This window comes from Furipterus horrens, unplaced genomic scaffold, assembly GCF_987537825.1.
Source record: "Furipterus horrens unplaced genomic scaffold, mFurHor1.1.pri manual_scaffold_10, whole genome shotgun sequence".
In the NCBI taxonomy this organism is placed as follows: Eukaryota; Metazoa; Chordata; class Mammalia; order Chiroptera; family Furipteridae; genus Furipterus; species Furipterus horrens.
The window spans coordinates 47,080,048-47,102,250 of record NW_028327180.1 but is presented as its reverse complement, the minus strand read 5'-3'; the positions used below and the strand labels follow the sequence as shown (position 1 = coordinate 47,102,250).

Sequence of the window (22,203 nt, the reverse complement as noted above, 5' to 3'; positions counted from 1 at the left end):
AAGTACATTTTATTGATTAGGTTGTTACAGTTGTCCCAATTTCTTTTCCCTTTGCTCCCCTCTGCCCAGTACCCCGCTTCCCTCCAACAACCCAAGCCCCCTTAGTTCACGTCCATGGGTTGTGCATATAAGTTCTTCGGCTTCACCATTTCCTATATTATTCTTAACTTCCCCCTGTCTATTTTGTACCAACCGGTTATGCTTCTTAGTCTCTGCACCATTTCCCCATTTCTCCCCCTTCCCCCTCCCAGTTGATAACCCTCCAAATGATCCCCATACCTATGAATCTGTTCCTGTTCTGGTTGTTTGATTAGGTTGTTTTTATTTTTATTTTTTAGATTCAGTTGTTGATAGTTGTGTTGTCATTTTAGTGTTCATAGTTTTGATCTCCTTTTTCTTAAGTAAGTCCCTTTAACATTTCATATAATAATGGCTTGGTGATGATGAACCCTTTTGGCTTTACCTTGTCTGGGAAACACTTTCTCTGCCCTTCCAGTCTAAATAATAGCTTTGCTGGATAGAGTAATCTTGGTTGTAGGTCCTTGCTTTTAATAACTTTGAATACTTCTTGCGAGTCCATTCTTGCCTGCAAAGTTTCTTTTGAGAAATCAGCTGATAGTCTTATAGGCACCCCTTTGTAGGTAACTCTCTGCTTTTCTCTTGCTGCTTTTAAGATTCTCCCTTTATCTTTCACCTTTGGCATTTTAATTATTATGTGTCTTGGTGTGGTCCTCTTTTGGTCTAGCTTGTTTGGGACTCAGTGCTTCCTGGATTTGTATGTCTATTTCCTTTGCCAAATTAGGGAAGTTTTCCTTCATTATTTTTTCACATAAACTTTCAATTTTTTGCTCTTCCTCTTCTTCTTGCACCCCTGTAATTCAGATGTTGGCACATTTAAATTTGTCCTGGAGGTTCCTAAGCCTCTCCTCATTTTTTTCAGCTCTTGTTTCCTCATTCTGTACTGGTCGACTGTTTTTTTCTTTCTTATGTTCCAAATCATTGATTTGAACTCTGGTTTTCTTCCCTTCTCCATTGGTTTTGTGTGGATTTTCCTTCTCTTCATTTAGCATAGCCTTCACTTCTTCCCTTATGCGTTTGCCTTACTTAAGCATATCTGTCAAGCCTGTGAGCATCTTTATCACCAGAGTTTTGAATTCTGTGTCTTAGCTGGCTGTCTCCTCATCTGTTAGGTTGGATACCTCCTTGTCGCTTAGTTTTCCCATTAGAACCTTGATCCGTTCCCTCTTTTGGACCATACTTCTCTGTCCCCTCATCTTGACAGGTTCTTGTGTTTGTTTGCCTCTGTGTCTTAGGTAGAGCTGTTGCATCTGTTACGTTGTAAGGGCGGAGCCTTAGGTATTTGTCAGTATGGGCAACCCGTTTCACCACATTGCGGTGCTGTGTGTGGGAAGGGTCCTAAAAGGAACAGTGCCACTTGCTCAGCACTTGCCTTTTTTCCAGGTACTTCTTCCACTTCTGTATGGGACTGGCGCTCCTCTAGCTGTTGCCCTGGCTGTCCTTCCCAGAGTGGGTGGGTCTGCGGACGTTCTAGGACCGTGGGGGCCTCTTAAACAAGTGGATTGGACTCTGCTGAGAGATTGGCAGTTTCTGCCTCTGCCCCAACCCCCACTGGTTTACACAGTCAGAAGCAATGAGGCTTTATTTTCCCCGGTGCTGGGACCGTGAGCTGTGCAGTCTGGTCTGGGGCTGTGAACGCTCCCCAGGTGTCCCCCCTGACTTTTTAAAATGTTTGACTGCTCTTTCCACCGGCCTGCTGCCACCACCACTGCCACCGCCACCATACCACGTCCTCTCCGCCCCGGCTCCCTTCCTCCTACCTGTCTGGATGAGTATTTCTTCTTTATATCTTTGTTTGTTGAACTTCCATGCAGCTTGATTTTCTGGAACTTCTGGTTGTCTGTAGCTTTGAGGTAGTTGTATTCCTTCTTAGTTGTGGAGGGAGATGCAGCATGTCTGTCTATGCCTTCATCTTGGCCAGACTCCTGAAGGGAGTTGTAATGAACTTAGAATTCTGACACAAGTCATTTAAGCCGGGCACAGCCTGTTTCTGAAGGCAGTATTTTGGGGATTTTGCCCAGTTACCCAGTTATCCTAAAATTGTTCTGCCTTTCAACCTCATGATTCCTTTTCTGAATTCAGTTCTGGAAGCAGTTCTGGTGAGTGCCCAGCACACAGTCCCCTGGCCTTGGCTGGTATTAAAAAAATACCTGCAGGGCTCTGACTAGTGTGTGGCTCAATTGGTTGTGCATCATCCTGCAAAGCAAAAGGTTGTCGGTTTGATTCCTGATTTGATCCCTGGTTCAATTACTAGTCAGGGCACATGCCTGGGTTGCAGGTTCTGTCCCCTGTCAAGGCGCATACAAGAGGAAACCAATCAGTGCTTCTCTTTGATGTCGATGTTTCTCTCCCTCTCTTTCTCCCTCTCTTCCCTCCTCTTTCTAAAAATAAATAAAATCTTTTTAAAAAATAAAAAATACCTGGAGGGTTTTAGAGAACAGCTATAGGGAAAATGATGGTCCTGAATCAACCTGTAGTAGAGGAAGTTTCATGAACTACCTGTAGTCATACCATGAAAATTATGAAATCATTGGAAATGACGGCACAAGACACTTAACATTAGAACATATTTTGTGTGATTTTTAATGAAAACGATCAGTATGTTACCCAATTATGTATTTTGTTTCTGTGTGTAGTACTGAGAATGTATTGAGGTGAAGGTCGTGTTATCTTTCTATTTTCTAAATCATTGTTTATGGTAAAACTTAGATAAATAATAATTTCTATTATCTATCTTTTTTCTCTGGATAGAGTGAATGGTGGATTCTTAAAAATTTGACTTAAGATCCAGCCTGAAGAGAAAGGAAAGCTTTGCACAAACTGTTTGATATGCTTCTTGGAATAATGCTTTTCAATGGACTTAATTTTTTTTAGAGCTGATTTAGGTTCACAGCAAAATTGAGTGGAAGGTACAGAGATTCCCCATGTACCCCCTCCCCCCATAGATGTGTAGCCTTCCCAACTATGAACATCCTGTACCAGAGTGGTACATATTTATAACTGATGAACCTACCTTGACACATCATCATCTTAAATCCGCGTTTTACAGTATTGAAGTGATTTTCAACAAAGGATCACAGTCCACACTTCATTTTAATGTTCCCTTGCTAACTTGGTTACAGCGCCCCCGTGTGTCTGCCTGCTGTGTTCGGTATTTTAGATTTTTAAGAGCTTCCCTGTTTTTTTTTGCATTTGTGAAATTAAGGTGAAGTCCTCACTTCACATCATCAGTAGGTTCTGGGAACTGCAGTGAAGTGATGTGCAATGAAACCAGTTTTGCCAGAGGCTGATTGATGTGAACAAGAGTAAAGTTCATTTGACATCTTATCAACTGTGTAATGAAACAATGTTACTCGAGGACCTGCTGTATAATGTACGTAAAGTAAGAGATACTCTTGGCAGTGTCCAGTTCTGCAGGTTTCGACAAATGCATCCAATCAAGGACCCACCACAATCAAGATGCAGAACAGTCTGTCACCTTCCAAAATCCCTTAGTGCTGCTCTGATGGATCTGGCCCCTCCCCTCCCCAGGCAAGCCTGATCTGTTTCCTGACCCTGTAGCTTTGCCTTTTCCAGAAGGTTATTTAAAAAGTGTCACATGAGATGCAACTTCTTATATCTGCCTTCTTTCATGTAAAGACTGCACTGGAGGTCCCTCCTTGTCATTGCCATCACAGTTAGTAATGTTTCTTTCTTACTTGTATGGGTGGACCACAGTGTACTCAGCTGAGGAAGGACATTCAGTTTGTTTCCCATATTTAAGTATTTTGAATAAAGCCGCCTCAAACATTTCTGTGCAGGATCCTGTGCGGTCATGTTATCATTTCTCCCAGTCTCCCAGGAGGGAAATTACTGAGTGATTGTGTAAGCATGTGTGTGACTGTAAGAAACTGCCCACTTACTTCCAGCCATGATAGAGGCCTAAACAGACAGGCCGGGTCTCCCTCCACAACTGAGAAGGAATACAACTGTCTCAAAACTAGAGACAACCAGAAGTTCCAGGAAATCAAGCTGCATGGAAGTCCAACAAACAAAGATATAAAGAAGAAATACTCATCCAGACAGGTAGGAGGGGCAGAGCCAGGGCGGAGAGGACGTGGTGTGGTGGTGGCAGTGGCAGCCCAGTGGAAAGCACAGTGACATGTTTTAAAAAGTCGGAAGGGAGACTTCCGGCCAAGATGGAGGTGTAGACAGACATGCTGCATCTCTCTCCACAACTAAGAAGGAATACAACTACCTCAAAACTAAAAACAACCAGAAGTTCCAGAAAATAAAACTGCATGAAAGTCCAGCAAACAAAGATATAAAGAAGATATACTCATCCAGACAGGTAGGAAGGGTGGTTCCAGGGCGAAGAGGACACGGTGTGGTAGCAGCAGCAGCAACGGCAGCGGCAGGCTGGCAGAAAGTGCAGTCACACGTTTCAAAAAGTCGGGAGGGACACCTGGGGAGCATTCCCAGCTCCTCACTGGACCTCACAGCTCACTGTCCCAGCACCGGGGAAAATCAAGCCTCATTGCTTCTGACTGTGCAGACCAGTGGGAGTTGGGGTGGAGGCAGAAACTGCCGGTCTCTCAGCAGAGTCCGCTTGTTTAAAGGGCCCCCATGGTCCTAGAACATCTGCAGACCCACCCACGCTGGGAACAACGGCCAGGGCAACAGCTAGAGAGGCACCAGTCCCATACAGAAATGGGAGAATAGCCTGGAAAAGGGGCAAGTGCTGGGCAGGCGGCATTGTTCCCTCTTGGACCCTCCCCCACATACAGCACCACACAACTTGGTGAAACAGGTCCCGCTGTACTGACGAATCCCTAAGTGACAAGGAGATAGCCAACCTAACAGCTGAGAAGACAGCCAACTAAGACACAGAATTCAAAACACTGGTGATAAAGATGCTCACAGGCTTGACAGATATGTTCGAGTATGGCAAACACATAAGAAGGGAAGGCTATGCTAAGTGAAACAAAGGAAAACCCACACAAAACCAATGGTGAAGGGAAGGAAACTGGGGTTCAAATCAATGATTTGGAACATAAGGAAGAAAAAACAGTCAACCAGTGCAGAATGAGGAAGCAAGAATTGAAAAAAATGAGGAAAACTTCCCAAATTTTGTGAAGGATATAGACATACAAGTCTGGGAAGCACGGAGGGTCCCAGGCGAGCTGGACCCAGAGGGGACCACACCAGGACACATCATGATTGAGATGCCAAAGGTGAAAGATAAAGAGAGAGCTCTGGGGGCAGCAAGAGAGAGGCAGAGAGTTGCCTACAGGGGGGTGCCTATAGGACTATCAGCTAATTTCTCAGAGGACACTTTGCAGGCAGGAAGGGACTGGCAAGCAGTATTCAATGTGATGAAAGGCAACTTGCAACCAGGACTACTCTATCCAGCAAAGCTATCATTTGGAATGGAGGGGCAGATAAAGTGCTTCCCAGACAAGGTAAAGCTAAAGGAGTTCATCACCAAGCCATTATTATATGAAATGTCAGAGGGACTTAAGAAAAAGAAGATCAAAACTATGAACACTAAAATGACAACAAACTCACAACTATCAACAACTGAATCTAAAAAATAAAAACAAAATCCAACTAAGTAAACCAGAATAGGAACAGAATCATAGGTATGGGGGTCATTTGGAGAGCTATCAGCTGGGAGGCGGGAGGGGGAGAAATAGGGATATGGTGCAGGGGTTAAGAAGCATAATCGATTGGTACAAAATAGGGGGAAGTTAAGAATAATACAGGAAAGGGTGAAGCCAAAGAACTTATATGCACGACCCATGGACATGAACTAAGGGGGTGGGATTGCTGGAGGGAAGGGGGGTACTGGGCAGAGGGTAGCAAAGGGGAAAAGAATTGGGACTACTTTAACAACATAATCAATAAAATATACTTAAAAACTTGAAATAAAAAAAAGTCGGGAGGGACACCTGGGGAGTGTACCCAGCTTCTGACCAGACCCTGCAAATCACTGTACCAGGGCCAGGGAAAATCAAGTGTCATTGGTTCTGACTGTGCAAACCTGTGGAAGTTGGGGCGGTGGAAGAAACTGCTGGTCTCTCAGCAGAGTTCGCTTGTTTAAAGGGCCAACGTCAGTTCTAGAAGGTCCGCCGCAGACGCATCCACTCTGGGATGGCACGCCTAATGGATGAGGATATAGATAACTTAACAGAAGCACAGTTTAAGGCATTGATGGTTAGGATGCTTACAACTCTTAACAACAAAGATTAAGTAGGATGGGGAAAGAATGGAGGCTATCCTGGCTAAAATGAAGGAAAATCCATATGAAACAAATAGTGAAGGAAAGGAAACCAGGGTTAAAATCAACAAATTGGAACATAATGAAGAAACAAACAGTCAACCAGTACAGAAGGAGGGAATGAGAATTAGAAAAAATGAGGAGAGGATTAGAAACCTCTGGGACAGCTATAAACATGCCAACACCAGAATCATAGGGTTGCCAGAAGGTGAACAGGGAGAGCAAGAAATTGAAAAATTATGTGAAAAAATAATGAAGGAAAATTTCCCTAATTTGGGGAAGGAAATGGACATACGGGTCCAGGAAGCAGAGAGTCCCAAACAAACTAGACCCAGGGAGGGCTACACCAGGACACATCATAATCAAAATGCCAAAGGTTAAGGATAAAGAAAGAATCTTAAAAGGAGCAAGAGAGAAGAGGAGAATTACTTTCAAAGGAGTATGTATAAGACTGTCAGCTGATTTCTCAAAAGAAACTGCAGGCAAGAAGGGACTGGCAGGAAATATTCAAAGTGATGAAAAGCAAGGCTCTACAACCAAGATTACTCTGTCCAGCAAAGATATTATTCAGAATGGAAGGGCAGATAAAGTGCTTCCCAGACAAAGTAAAGCTGATAGAGTTTATCATCACCAAGCCATTATTTCGTGAAATGTTAGAGGGACTTATTTAAGAAAAAGGAGATCAAAACTATGAACATTGAAATAAAAACAGCATCACAACTATCAACAACAGAAGCTAGGGAATGGAACAAAGGTAAACTAAGCAGACAATTGGAGTGGGAACAGAATCATAGGTATGGGGAGCATATGGGGGGAGGGCCTCTGGGAGGGGAGAGGGAGGGAAATGGTGCAGGAATTAAGAAACAAGGTAGGAGGGTGGGGAATAGGGGGATGTTGAGAAGAGCTTTATGTACAACCCACGGACATGAACTGAGCGTGGGGGACTGCTGGAGGGAGGGGGGTTGCTGGGTGGAGAGGAGCAAAGGGAAAAGAAATTGGGACAACTGTAACAGCATAATCAATAAAACATACAAAAAAAAGAAACTGCCCAATTATTATCCAAAGTGACTGCACCTTTTTACATTCCCACCAGCCACAGGGAATTCCAGTCAGTACTTTTAAGAGTGAAGCCATTCTAGTGGTTGTGAAGTAGTTTTAATTGCCTTTCCATAGCAACTTAGGATATTGAGCATCTTTTCATGTTCTTATTGCCCATTCTTATATCTGTGGTGATGTGTTCATTTGGATTTGGTCCATATTTTTATTTTTATTGTTTTTTAAGATTTTATTTTTTTGTCTTTAGAGAGAGGGGAAGGGAGGGAGAAAGAGAGGGAGAGAAACACTGATCGGTTGCTGGTCGTGTATCCCCACGGGGACCTGGCCCGCAACCTAGGCATGTGCCCTGACTGGGAATTGAACCAGTGAACTTTTGGTTTGTTTGCAGGATGACGCCCAACCAACTGAGCTATGCTGGTCAGGGTGGCCCATTTCTTAATTGGGTTGTTTATTTTCTCATTATGGAGCTTTGAGAGCTCTTTCTGTGTTTTGGATACCAACCCTGTATAGTGATTTGCAAATATTTTCTCCCACATTGTGGTTTGTCTTTTGTGGTTTTATTTTCTTAAGTGTCTTGCAAGAAGCAGAGATTCTTGACTTTAATGAAGTCCAGCTCATCAATTTCTGCTTTTATGGATTATACCTTTAGCGTCTTATCTAGGAAATATTTGCCTAACCCAAGATCAAACAGATTTTCTCCCATATTTTCTTTCAGGAGTTTTGTAGTTCTAAGTTTTACATTAAGGTCTATGATTCAGTTTTAATTAACTTTTATATCTGGTACAATGATGGAATTGAAGTTTGTTTTTAAGTGTATGGGTGTTCTCTTGTGCCAGTACCATTTGTTGAAATGACCCTGCTTTCCCCATTGTGCTGTCTCATCACCTCCGTCAGAGATGAACTGCCCATAGATGTATGCAGCATTTCTAGGCTCTGTTCTTTTCCGTTGTTCTACCTGTCTATCCTTAGGCCAATTCCATGCTGCCGAAGTTATTTTTAGCTCTGTAGCAAGTCTTGAAGTCAGGTAGTGTGAATTCTACTGTGTTCTTTTCCAAAACTGTTTGACTTTTCTAGCAGCTTTGCCTTTCCATGTAAATTTTAGGCTTAGCTTGCCATTTCCCACCAAATCTCCTGCTAGGGTTTTGATTGTATTGAATCAATGCATTATATTAGGGAGGACAACATCTTAAAAACACCAAGTTTTTAAATCCATGAACAGGGTGTACCTCTCCATTTATTTAGGTCCTGAATTTCTTTCAACAGGGTTCTGTAGTTTCTGGTATACAGACCTTCCCCATGTTTTGTTAGGTTTATACCTAAGTAGTTGTTTTGTTTATTTTTATTTTTGTTTTTAGTTCTACTACACATGGTACTGTCTATTAATTTCAATTTCCAAAACTATCACCAGAAATTGACTTTTAAAAATACTGACCCTCTTCTTTTGAAACCTTGCTAAACTTACTCATTTTTGTAGCATTTTTGAATATGTTTTGGAATTTTTGACATAAAGATATGTGTCTCAAAGAAAAGCGTTTTATTTCTTCCTTTACTACCTGTTTGCCTTTTATTTCTTATTCTAAGAGCACCAGCACAGGTTGATAGAATTGGTGTCTGTGCATTGAAATAGTCTCACTCTTTACAGCGCTTTCTTTCCTTTTCTGTCTTCTTTTTACATTATTATATTACAATGGCTTACTAGCTCCATGTGTTGCTTGCCTTTATGTACATCTTGAAGATTAATACCTTTTTTTTTTTCCGATGACCAAAGTAGTATATATAGTCTGTCTATAAAACTGGCAGATGCTAAAAAGAAAATCAGTCATCTGTAATTTGAGATAATCAGAGATAATCACTGGGAAACATTTGGGTGGTTTCCTCCTTAAGTCTGTCCCTTGCCTCAAAGTAAGAGCAGGTGCAACCTTGTTGACTGAAGGAGCCCCTTCTTGTGAAGGGGAGGTGCCTTGTCCCCTGAGTGTCATGTGTTCCCTAACAGGCTCTGTCAGCAGGTGCTTTAAAGCCCAGTGGGAAGAAACCTGAAGGTGGAAGGAAACCCAACCCCCTCCAGAAGAGCAAAGGTGTGTGATGATGGAGGGAGGGTGTAAGGCAGCTGTGGAGCTCGGGAAGTGAGGCACGTGGTGGTGAATTATGTATGTTCGAGTGTACTAAGTTGAAAGCCACTGTTTTTCTTTCTGGGAAGCATCAGAAGAAAGCTGGGCAAAGTGTTTCAGTGTAAGGACAGATTTGGGGCATGTCGGGGAGCTGAAAGGCGGTTATAGGGGTTGGGGGGAGGTCACTTCCCTCCTGGTGGCCCCAGAGAAGAGCCAGGTTGCCATCATGGTTCTTCCTTGTGGGACCAGTTCCTTGATCACATGACTGCTTCGTGCCAGAGCTCTGAGACCAAGACCAGAAAAGGTGCCTGGCCTCATCCTCCTGCCCCTCACTGGCTGGGCTGGGTCTTCCTCATAATGGTCTCCCTATATCTTTCTTCTAAAAGTTGTCACTGAAGTGGTATGAAAAGCTTTCAGTTCTCGTGATTATAGATGTGGTATGTGTTCATTATAAAAAATGAGAAGTGTAGACCAGGAGGGACAAGCTCCCTCACGATCTGCCATTCAGACCATCACTGTTAGCGATTGGCGTTCAGTTCTAGTCAGTGTGCTCATCTAGAAGTCTGGAAAGCCCCAAACCCACCCCATTGTAGCGGTTCTTCTAGTGCCTCACGTGCCCAGCTTTAAGCAAGATCGGCAGCTCTTCTTTGGTGTTAGAGCAATTCACAAAGAGCAAGTGTTTCTTGGCCCTCACCTCTTTGTTCAAAATGGCCACAGCATTGAGTCTCATAGAAAAAAAATTAGGTATGTTCTCCTGCCTTATTGTTCAGATCAAGGGTCAGCAAACCTTTTCTGAGCCAGATGGTAAATATTTTAGACTTTGCAGGACACTCTCTGTCACAAAGATTCAACTCTGTTATTTGCAGCATGAAAGCAGCCACAGACCATAGTACACAATGGGCGTATCTGTGTCTCAATAAAACTTTATTAACAAACTCAGGAAGTAGACTGGGTTTGGCCTGCAAGCTGTAATTCTGCTGATACTGGTTTAGATGTTTGTCAGAATTTACACTGTTCCTTGACTCAGGCATAATTGAGAAGCAGACACAGCCTTCTAATGTTTCCTGATGTAGTTAGTTGAGTACCGAGTATAAAGCTGAGAAAACTGGCGTGGTCCGAGAGGTCAAGAACTGGGCCTGTCACATTTTAAAATCAGAGTTCTTACCTGGGGGCGATTCTAACCTTCAGGGGACACTGGACAATGTCTGGAGACGTTTTTGGTCAACTCAGATTAGGGCAGAGGTATTCCACTCTCATGTAACGGGTGGGGACCGAGGTGCCATTCCACACCCTGCAGTGCACAGGACGGCTCACAGCAAAGGACTACCCAGCCCCGAATGTCAGCAGTGCCAAAGCTGAGAAGCCAGAATTCAAGCATAACCATGATTTAGAGGGACTGCTTTTTGAGTTCCATCATGTGGCTTTATAGGAAATTACTTTTTTTTTTTTTTTAAATTATTGATTTTAGAGAGAGAGAGGAAGGGAGAGAAAGAAAGAAGAGAGAGAGGGGTCAGTTTTTTGTTCCACTTACTTGTGCATTCATTGGTTGATCCATACATGTCCCCTGACTGAGGATCAAACCCACAACCTTGGCATATCAGGATGATATTCTAACCAGCTGAGCTACCCACCCAGGGTCAGAAAATTACATTTCTTAATGGAAATACTGTACTTGCAGATGACAAGGCATTTAACCTGTGTAAAAGCCATAGCAATACAAAATCACCATCTCGCACCTTGGGTTCCCAGCTCCTCACCCAGGAGGCAGCTGCTCTTGATAGACTTTTGTCTATCTAAAATTATTTAAAAGTCTAACACAAATGATACCATGCCCTACATGTTATTGTGACTGCTCTTTTTATTTCCACATATTCATTTTCTCGGCTGTGTAGTTCATGAAATCATTTTCTGTTTTAGTTCCTGACATGGACAGAATATTTGACATACATCTGTTCATTTTGCAGTCCTCTGGAGCCCTTGCTTAATTAAAGCATGCAGTACACCAGTGCCCATTTCAGATGGTATAAGGCATAATTTCACATTTTAAAATAGAGGCTAAAAGATGAAGGGAACTACTGGGGAAGGTGAATAGTCCAGAAGGTGCTGGAGAAAGAAGGAAAAAGTCGAGAGCAGAATAAGTATATGGCATGTATTAGACTTGTGAACATAGCAACTTTTATTAAACTAAGTAAAAGATATTTGCATCTTTTGGTTATAAAGACTACCTCTCTTGTCTAATTCTTTAAAATATATTTAACTTGATGGCTGGGAAATTCCAAAGGTTTTTCTGTCTTCTCTACTACCTAGCAAGAAACTTAGTTTTGGAAGCAAGTGGTGTCCAGAAAGGTTACCTGCTTCCTGGCTTAGGGGTAGAGCATGTCAGTGACTGTTGACTTACAGGGATTCTCATTGGCCCACAGAAAGCAGTGGCATCCTTGGCAAAGGTGACCTGCAGTCCACGCTGCTGGAAGGGCACGGCGCAGCCCCACCGGATCTGGATCTCTCAGCCATTAATGGTAAATCTGTTGTTTGTACCCCTTATTTTGCCAGCTGGGGGTTGCAGTGTGTCTCAGCAAGCTTCCGAAGTATGCTTTTCTCACCTTAGAAATGCTTTCCTTGATCTTAGACAAAAGTGTGATCAGAAAGACTCTACAATTAGAAAAAACAATGTCAAAGAAAACCGAGTCTTCATCATTTTCTGCCTCGCAGAAGAAGAAACCGGTAAGTGTTTGAAATGAGAGGGAAGCTGCTGATGGATTGGGTGAAGCTGATTTAGCTCCTGCCCTGTGCCAGGGATCCTGCGAAGCCTAGGACTCCGAGAACATGCCTTTTAGGACAAAAATCAACACACGTTCTTAGATTATTGGTAGAGCTTGTTTCTATGAGTACACGTGTGGGATCATGGGAAAATGAGATGAGGACCTGTTTGCAGAGCCATGCTCAGGAAGGCGCTAGGCCAGGCCCTTTCCCTTAGTAGGGAGGTATCTGGGCTGTGGTCTCAATGGGGTGGGAGGTCCAAGTCCTGGTTCCAGAATGGCACCGAGTGGGTGGGAGCCCTCCAGCTGGCCCTTCACTGCCCAGCCCCTGGAAGGGGCCAGACCATCCTCTTCCTTCTCACAGAGTGCCCAAAAAGACGAAATAAGAGAATAGAAACAGCAGGTTATCAGTGAATTATCAAATTATCGGACTGAATAAAGACTATGTATGCATTAGGGTTCTTTCCCTCCCAGAGGAGAGAGCTGGATTTATACCAGTTTGTGGGGAACGCAAAGTATTTTTTCTTCCTCCTTAAGGATCTCTCTGAAGCAATGGAAATGATGGAATCCCAGACATTACTCTTAACTCTACTGACTGTAAAGGTAAAAATAGAACCACATTCCTGGATGCCATGGGTGGGAAGGTCATCTCTATCAGCCAAGAGATGGAGTGCCCTTCAGCCTGAGCTCTTGTTCTGAATTTAACAGATAGAGAACAGTCTTGCTGCATTTGAAGAAAAGGCAGAAAGGAATTTATTAACGATGTGCCAAGAGAAGGAGAAGCTCCAGACAAAGACCCACGAGCTGAGGCGCAAATTTCTCCTCTGTCAGAGGAAGCGGGAGCTGGCGGATGTCCTCGATGCCCAGGTCAGTTGTGGCCACAGTCTCTGAGCCGCGAGTGTCCCAGCAAGGTCATGCGGTGATATTTGGAGGGATCATTTACAGTGGTTGTCACAGCTCGCCTGGCTTTAAGTCTGTGCTCAGCTTTTGGTACCACCAGGTATTGATAGGTGACAGTTTATAAGAGGATGAGCCTGTAATGTTAAGTACCAGCCAGCAAGAGGGACCTGTCCCTTTGGCATATACGTGCATATATTTTCCAGGCACCTGCAACTTGTGCTCAGTGACATGAAGACATGCTTCAGGCCTGTCCAGGGGGCCAGGGTGCAAGTGGGAGGCACAGTCTTCGAACCATGTAGTCACTGATGGGACGAAGTTGTTCACACCAAGGAAGGTCATGGAGCGATTCCTTGGAACCTAGAAGGGCCGGTCAGGGGATGTGGCTTCTCATGCTGTGTGTGGTTGTCCTGGGGCTGCCGTAAAAAGTCCCATAGACTGGGTGACTTGAACAACACTTACTCCTCCTCAGTCCTGGAGGTCAGAAGTCTAAGATCAAAGCATTGGCAGAATTTGCTCCTTCCAGGAGCTGTGAGGGAAAGATGTGACCCAGGTCTCTCTCCTCAGCTTGTAGGTGGCTGTCTTCTCCCTGTGGCTCATCACTTGGTGTTCTCCCTGTGTGCATGTTTGTCTCTACGTATGCCCCTTTTATAAGGACATCAGGCATATTGATCAGTGCCCACTCTAATGACCTCACCTTGACTCAGTTCCCTCTGTAAAGACCCTGTCTCGAAATCAGGTCACATTTTGAGGTCTTGGTGGTTTGGATGTCAACAGAGGAATTATGAGGTGATACCCCTTATAACAGTGAATCCTTATAATGCCCCACGAAGACCCAGATCACATGTATGTGGAAAAGGGGGTTGGTGGGGCAGGCGTTTCAGCTCAGTGCTCAAAAGCAGGGGGGCTCAGCCTTCCTGCACCACTGTGATCCCAGTTGATGGCCAGACCTGGAATGTGGTGGAGGGTGGATGCCTCCTTGTGGCAAGGAGGGTGGCCAGGAGTAAGGGGAGAGCTCACCGCACTGAACCCCTTGGAAGATTCCCCAGGGAATCCCAGAAGAACAGCCTGTGGCTTAACCCCACATGTGCCACCGTGAAACTTCCAGGGCAGTGACTGTGGGGTCCCATCTCATAGGCCCTTTCCCTCCTGCCTGCAGATTGAGATGCTCAGCCCCTTCGAGGCTGTGGTGGAACGCTTTAAGGAGCAGTACAAGACATTTGCAGCGGCCCTGGACACCACGAGGCACGAACTGCCCGTGAGATCGGTTCACTTGGATGGAGACGAGCGCCAGTTCTTAGGTAGGAAATGAGGTATCTGCCGGGCAAGGAACAGGAGGACCCGCAGTGGATGTTGGCACTTCCTGTGTGCTGGCACCTTTATCCCTTCGTGTCATCCTCACAAGCCACCTCTTGGGTAGTTGGCACGTCCCCCTTCAAATGGCAAAGGATGCAGGGTGCTGGCAAGACTGCAGTTTGTCCTGGGTGGTGCCCCAACTAAGGACCATGCTGGGATTGGAATCCAGGTCTGGTTCCCTGTTGATTTCCCACACTGCTGAAAGGCATTCTTGGGGAGCAGCCTGCAATCCCCCAGCCTTGGTGGGGGGGCTCCACAATGGTGCATTGTTGGCTGGGCATTGATAGGGCTGCAGCCCTACCCTATCCTATCTTCTGCACAGAGGAGTCCCACCTGATCTTTCACTTGAAGAAATTGGCATTTGTGAGAAGAGCTATGCCTTCCCAAAGCAAGTTTTCAGCTGCCCTAGAGTTTGGTTGTTTCTAAGCAGAGCTCTCCTGAGTCTCTAAATATGTATTGCTTGAGGCTGATGTAGTAAAACGTTGCCACCTAAAATCAGGTAGACTTTACCTCCAAAACTCGGCACAAATGCAATTCAAAAGCACAAAGGGTGTTGCTATGTTAGCAGTCTCAGTCTCTGTCTGAGACTTAAAGTTTTTTTAGCCTTGGCTGGTGTGGCTCAGTGGATTGAGTGCTGGCCTGCAAACCCAAAGGTTTCCAGTTTGATTCCCAGTCAGGGCACATATGTGGGTTGTGGGCCAGGTCCCCAGTTAAGGGTGTGCGAGAGGCAACTGATCAATGGATCTTGCACATCGATGTTTCTCTTCCTCTCTTTCTCCCTCCCTTCCTCTCTCCAAAAATAAATTAATAAAATCTTTTAAAAAATCTTTAAATAGCTATTGGTATATAATTTAGATACTATATAATCTGCCAATTAAAGTGTGCAGTTCATTGTTTTTCAGTATATTCATAGGGATGTGCAACTATTACTACCATCTAATTTTAGGACATTTTTGTTTTCCCCAAAAGAAACTCAGTATCTATCAGCTGTCACCTCCCATCACCACCCCTCTCCCAGCCCTAAGCCACAACTGATTCACTTAAAATCAAGCCTTTTCCAGTGTGAAATAGTACATATCTGACGTGGAATCTTGGAAAACGAGTCCTGTTGAGTGAGCATCTGTGTCCAGGTTTCCAGCTGTAACCCTCAGACTCCATCTAGGAGAAGTTCCTTAGATGATCGCCAGGAGTTGGGATTAGGGAGTAGGTGAGTTTTCTGTGGCTGCTGTAACAAAGTACCACAAACCAGGTAACTTAAAACAACAGAAACTCCTTCCCTCCCAGTTCAAGGAGCTAGAAGCCCAAAATCAATGTGTGGGCATATTTGGTTCCTTCTGGAGGCTCTGCAGGAGAATCCGTCCTGGGCTTCTCTCCCAGCTGCTGGTGTTGGCGGCCAGCCTTGGCCATCTTTGGCTTCTGGCAGCATTACTCTGGTCTCTACCTTCATTGTCATGTGGCCTTGTCCCTTGAGTGCCTCAGTATCTAAATTTCACTCTCCTTAGAACGGCACCGGTTATTGGAATAGACCCTACCCTATGACCTCATTCTAACTCAGTTGCATCTATAAAGACCTCATTTCCAGTAAGGTCACAGTCACAGATGATTGTGAGCAGGACCTAAACATGTCTTTATGAGGACACAGTTTAGACCATGTCAGAGGGAAAAGAGGATGTGTGTTTGTAAGAACTTACAAGGTTCCCAAAATCGTATAATGTTTGGTTGTGATAGGTGTCACGTGTGGCTGGGAGACAGAACATGTGCCAGGAGTGGAGAGAAGCTGGTTTTCCAGATAGGGGGGACACAGCACAGTTGTAGGCAGCACTCTATTGGGGTGGGAGGTGCAGAGGTACTGAAATGAAGAGAACCATGGTATTCTTTTTATTTTATGTTTTAAAGATTATACTTATTTATTTTTAGAGAGGGGAAGGGAGGGAAAAAGAGAGGGAGAGAAACACTGATCTGTTGCCTCTCGCATGCAACCCAACCAGGGATGGGCCCGCAACCCGGGCATGTGACCTGACCAGGAATCAAATCCTCAACCTTGTGCCTTGCAGGACAACGCTCAACCAACTGAGTCACCATGCTACTCAGGGCAACCATGGGATTCTTTTTAAGTTACTGGCAGCACAGGCTTTCTCAGCCTTCTGCATTAGTTTCTGTTGGGAGCACTGGAGTGGCATTCCAGGTCTGTTCTGATGGCTGCCTAGATGGCAGACACACCTGACCCCTGGTCTTAGGCCACTGTGATCTCAGGCAAAGCGGCACAGAGATGGTACCAGTGCATGGATGTCTTCCTTCATGACTTCGTGCCTTTGAGCTCTTCATAACTTGAGAGTGAGCCTGCGAAACAAGAAAAATCTAGTCAGTTACCTAGCTCATGGGCAGCTTGCTTGGGGCACCTTGGAGCTGACCTCTCCCCACCCCCCAGATGATTTGCAGCGGGAATTGATGACCACACGCCATCTGCTGGGAGAACTTGGGATCTGCAGTGCAGAAGAAAATGAGAAAGTGCTAGACCTGCTGGATGAACTCAAGGAAATGACCCAAAAGAAGGATCTGGAGCTCCGAAGGTATTTCAGAAAATATTTGAAGAAAAAGATTGGGGAAAAAAAGGAGTATAAATTATTTTTAAAAATATGGGTTTTTTTGTAGATAAGAAAAAAAATGATGGCCCCATCAGGCAGAGATGGGCTGTTGACAGCTGCACTATGCGGAGAGCAGGCAGCTCTGGCATTTGCAGGGCTCAAGGGTCAGCAGGGCAGGGAGAGGGGGATGCGTAGGAAGCCTTCAGCCCAACTGAAACCCTGAGCGAGTTCTCCAACAGCCAAAATAGAAACTGGTGTGAAAGCATCACCCCTCTTTCACTTCCTCAGGGCAACACAGCACTTCAAGCGCCCTTGGGTCAGTCTGTTCTTGTTTTAAATGTTTTCCAGGATAAGGGTGTGGGGCGATCTTTTTGGAGCCCCATGTGCAGTATAAGTACATACAGAAGCAGTGCAGGTGGTAGTGGTACAACTCGAGTTTCACCAGCGTGTGCCCTCATGGAACCAGCCCCAGGTCCAGTGCAGCCCATAGCCAGCCCCCCAAAGCCACCCTGGCTGCCTTCTCTCACTTTCCTCTGGGGGGTTTCTAGCCATGGGGCTTTCTCCCACATCTTCCAAAAATAATCTAGTTTTCTTTTCCTTTACAACGCTAAACATACTTCCTGAGATGCCTCAACTATATGAAAGGTACTCATGAGAAACAAGTGCCATGCACTGTGGAGTGACTGTCTTCTGTGTGTGCCCCAGGATGAAATCAGGACACACCAAAGTGTTCTGGATTGCCCAAGTCACAGGTGTGAGTGATTAAACATGCTCATTTAGTGCCTGTTTCCCCACTACCACTGACTTTGAGGGTGGGCTGGGATGCTGTCATGTTCGCTGCTCCGTCACTCCTCCTGACACGGCACTGATGCTCCCTAAATAGTTCTTGAACAAATGAATCTTTTCTTTTATGCCTACCTGGTCCTGTTCTTAGGGGCTTCCTTTTATGAGTTCTTTTCAGACAGAGCTTATTGACCTGCGCTTTCCCATGAGTACTTGAGAGGAATCAGCCTGAACCAGCTGCCTCCGTGCTGCTAGTGTGGAGAAGGCAGAGACACTTTGGCTCCATACAGTCCTCGGATACAGAGGATAAAAATGCACCATCCCTCCTGTTCTTCCCGCAGGAGCTTTGCCCAGGTGCTGGAGCTCTCCGCTGGAGCGAGTAAAGAGACAGCCTTAATCAACCAGGAGGTCTGGGAAGAGGCCCAGGGCCCAGGGGTCCTCCGCCAGTGGTACTTCAGTGAGGAGGGCACTCGGGGGGAGGCCAGCAGCCCGCTCCTCCCAGGCACTGACAAGCCATGCACACCGTGAGTCCACATGCAGGCCGTGTCCCCAGCCCAAGTGGGGACCTTCCTGCAAACGTGGGTAGATAGCACATCCTGTGCCACTTGCCCAGGGCACATCTGTACCAGAGTGGCATGGATGTGGCATTCTGGAAAGGAAACTCAAGCAGTTTAGTCACTTAGTTAAGTAGTATAGCTATTTTTTGTGTGGTAATCTTGTTTGATATTTAAAAAATAAAACTGTTTGGCATTGTGCTTCGGTTTCTGTGTAAGGGGGGAGCAGAAGGTACCTGTTGTTTCACATTCCTCTGGACGGCTGGTTCTGAGACCTTCACTTTCAAGCTGACTCCTGTCCTTCAGCCACAGGGCTGCTTTGTTTAATACGCAACAAGGCAGGAGTTGGTCCTCAAATGGAAATTCCCTATTCAGCCCATGTCCCAGCAGTGGTTGTTGGGAGGCTTTCGCACTCCACACTGGGCTGGGCTGCGGAGAATCTGTCTCCGGCTCTTTAGCTCCTGTCTGCGCTGCAGGGGCTCCAGCAATCCTGGTTCCCATGGACGTGCTTTCTGCATTACGACCCCGGGGAGGGGAAGATGCAGGGTCCATCCCTATCATGTGTTCTGGGAAGAGAGACACATCCCCTTGATTTAAAGCCTGTCCAAGCACAGACACTCACCCAGCTTTCACTCTAATCCCACCAACCCTTACACTCCTGACTGGGGCTTCCTGGGCGCTTCGTCAGCAGGGTGGGCATGTACAGTTGCGGGTAGGGGATGCAGTTTCCATAAACCATGCAGGTCAAGGAGATATGGGCTCTTCCAATAGGGGGGGTTAAACCTTCCAGTCTCCATCCACACTACCAATCCTTCATTTCCCTGTTTCCAAGCCCACGGAACCCTCATTAGGGATTCCCATGGAGCGCCTGTATTAATCTCAGAAAATTCACACCCTGACCTGTTCCTCCCTGCTACCCCCCCCCCCCATTTGTGTGCAAAAAGCTTTGGGTGCATAGAAAGGGACACCCCAGACACCTTGGTCCTTTTGTCAGTCATCTTAATTAGCCAGATTAGTGCCAGTTCTCTTTATAACCTCTGCCTTCTAGCTTTAAAATTTTCCCCAAGGGGAAGAAGCCACGGAATTGTTTGGGGTCCTTGAGTGTTCAGGGACCGTCAGGGGATCTGCCCCACTCACTGTCACAGTGGCGTCCTTGGGCCTTTGCTCCATCCCTGTCAGGCGGGCAGCGATGCTCCTGAGTGCTGCAGAATGAGCAGGGGGTGTGCCAGGGTACGCTCTGTTGTGCTGGGAACTCGATTCAAAGCTACATAAGGAACAACTCTGCGTCATGAACAGGAATCATGTGGAAAGATTGCATGGTTTTTTAAAATGAAAATAGGTCAAAATGTGTAGGGTACAGAAAAATTTGTGTTAAAATTTCTGAAAACCTGGAAAGCTAAACATGTCTCTGAAGGGAGGAGGCTAGGGACCCTGAGGTGGGCAGAATGCTTGCTTGTTATTGTTGCATTTCGCATTCCCTTAATATTCTGGTCGAATATTTTCTGATCTGTGTCTATTACATTTTCATTAAGAAATCCATACAACGGTTTTGGAGCCAGATCATGCTTTGCAGTGGGATCATCCTGTGCATTGAGGGGTGTTGAGCTGCATCCCTGGTCTTCCCCCGCCAGAGGCCAGCAGCACTCCCTGGGCCTAACGTGTCTGGACATTGCCCAGCGACCAGGGTTGGGGAATTACAGACCTAAGCCGAATCCAGCCTGTTTCCTCTGTGTGAATAAATGAAGTTTTATTGGCACATAGCCACACCCATTCCTGTACACATGTCTGACTGCTTTTGTGCTGCAAATGGCAGAGTCGAGTCTTTGGAGACCATCTGTCCTGCAAAGCCTACAATCCTTACCATCTGGCTCAGAAGAGGTTTGCAAACCCTTAATCTGAAGGGTGAAGTAAGAACTCTTAACTTTTAAAAGAACATATTTAATATTTTCCTGTAGAACTCAAAGCTATCACCATTTTGAACAAGGGCGTGTAAGCTGAAAAACAGTTTTGCTTTTGGTGAATTGCTCTCATGCACAAGAAGAGCTGTGTGCTCTTGCTGGAGAGGTGGGTACATGAGGTGCAGGACGTAGCGCTGTGCTGGAAGGAGCGTCCATAGGCTCCTAGGATGAGCACACTGCCTAGGGCTGACCACCAAGTATACCAGAAGCAGTGGTCTGAGTGAGGGAGTGTCCCCTTCCTGTGCACATTTTCCTCTTTTATTTAAATTTTTTATGAATTTATTTACTAGAGCCAAACTGACAACATATGCCAGGGTGCAAGATCTCAAATACTCCCCTTTTCTATTTTTTTATATTGAACTAATCTCACATCCACAATCAGAAAAAGTACGGTTTTCATCAGTTTGGTGACAGCTTCTAGAAGGAAGGACTAGGGGATGCCGTCACAGCAGACAGGAGGTGAGAAGGTGCAACCAAGACTACTCAGATCCTCCTTGAGTCAGAAGGGAAACAGTCAAAACAGAACTGACGTCAGAAGGCAATGCCCCTCTTGGTGACTGCTCTTCTCTGGAGCACTGGAGGAAGGAAGTGACCTGCTCTGCGGGGAGGTGTTGTAACCTCCCACTTCCCCACCATCCTCCCTCACACCCAACACCCAGAATCTGCCATCACAGCAAAACTACCAGCTCCTCTGGCTCCTGATAAGGAGAGAGGGAGCTGTAACTTCACACACCTGAGACAATTGATCACTGCACTCCTCACTCCCAGAATGAGAGCTGTTTCACACCCCCCGTTGTTAAACCTTTACAACTCACTCCCAGGCATATGCCCCAAAGAACTGAAAACAGGTTGTCTTATTCTGTTCGGGCTGCTGTAACTAAATACCATAGACTGGGTGGCTTACAAGCAGCAGAAAATTACCTCACAGTTCTGGAGGCTGGAAGTCCAAGATCAAGGCACTGGCAGGGTCAGTGTCTGGTGAGAGCCTGCTTCCTGGTTAATGGTCATTTTTGCCTGGTGTCCTCGCAAGGCAGAAGAGGTGAGGAAGTGCTCTGGGGTCCCTTCTATCAGGGCACTCAACCCATCCATGAGGGCTTCACCATCATGACCTAATTACCCCCAATGGCTTCACCTCCCAATACCATAATCTTGGGGGTTAGGGTTTTAACACTTTGACACCACGATTGATCAGGGAAAACTGATACCTCAGAAAGCAGAACTGGGGCAGGGTGTGGGGGGCAGGTTGTGGCGGACGAGGGACTGATGTATAGGGAAACTACCTGCAGGAAAACTAAATGACTCTTCCCAGAGGTTTCCCACCAGAGCCTTGCAATTCAGCACTTGGTTGGGGGCAGGGGGAGAACCACAAAGGGAGAGGAAAGATGAAGGTCGACCCGGGTCCCTTGGGATGGGATGAGCTGGACACAGGCATCTGCACGCACCTGCCAGATCCCACCTGTGCCCCAGCAAGGGTGCCCAGGCCCACAGTGCTCGCGCTCACAGGGCAGGCAGATGCTCTGCATTGTTCAGGGCCAGAGGTTCACTGAACTAATCTTCAAACATCGGGGGTCTCTGCGGTCGCCAAGGAGGGACTTCCGGAGCTGCCTGGAACCCAGTCAGTTCCAATTAGCTAAAAGGCAGGGCTGGGGGCTGGGGCTGGGGCACGGGGAGAGCTTCTCTGTGGGAGAGGAGGCCCAGCCTGGGCTGCCCAGGAAGACAGGCCACAGGGAGGAGGGGAGAAAACCCGGGCCTCTGGTCAGCGGGGACTGCCAGGTGATCTAGCAACACCACCCCTCACAGCTAATTCCATCGT

The 22,203-nt window shown here is 46.0% G+C and overlaps 1 protein-coding gene across 1 annotated transcript in view; it reads left to right on the top strand.

Annotated features, from left to right (window-relative positions):
• The window catches only part of HAUS8 (HAUS augmin like complex subunit 8), a 28,068-nt gene extending 7,858 nt beyond the window's left edge, over positions 1 to 20,210 (top strand). Inside the window, exons 4-12 of the mRNA XM_090289888.1 lie at positions 9,387 to 9,468; positions 11,922 to 12,017; positions 12,128 to 12,222; positions 12,795 to 12,860; positions 12,966 to 13,124; positions 14,314 to 14,455; positions 16,939 to 17,080; positions 18,220 to 18,402; positions 19,965 to 20,210. Coding sequence (XP_090146014.1) covers positions 9,387 to 9,468; positions 11,922 to 12,017; positions 12,128 to 12,222; positions 12,795 to 12,860; positions 12,966 to 13,124; positions 14,314 to 14,455; positions 16,939 to 17,080; positions 18,220 to 18,402; positions 19,965 to 20,175 — 1,176 coding nt within the window. The 3' untranslated portion in view covers positions 20,176 to 20,210. The remainder of the gene's footprint in view (positions 1 to 9,386; positions 9,469 to 11,921; positions 12,018 to 12,127; positions 12,223 to 12,794; positions 12,861 to 12,965; positions 13,125 to 14,313; positions 14,456 to 16,938; positions 17,081 to 18,219; positions 18,403 to 19,964) is intronic.
• Positions 20,211 to 22,203: the final 1,993 nt, after the last annotated feature.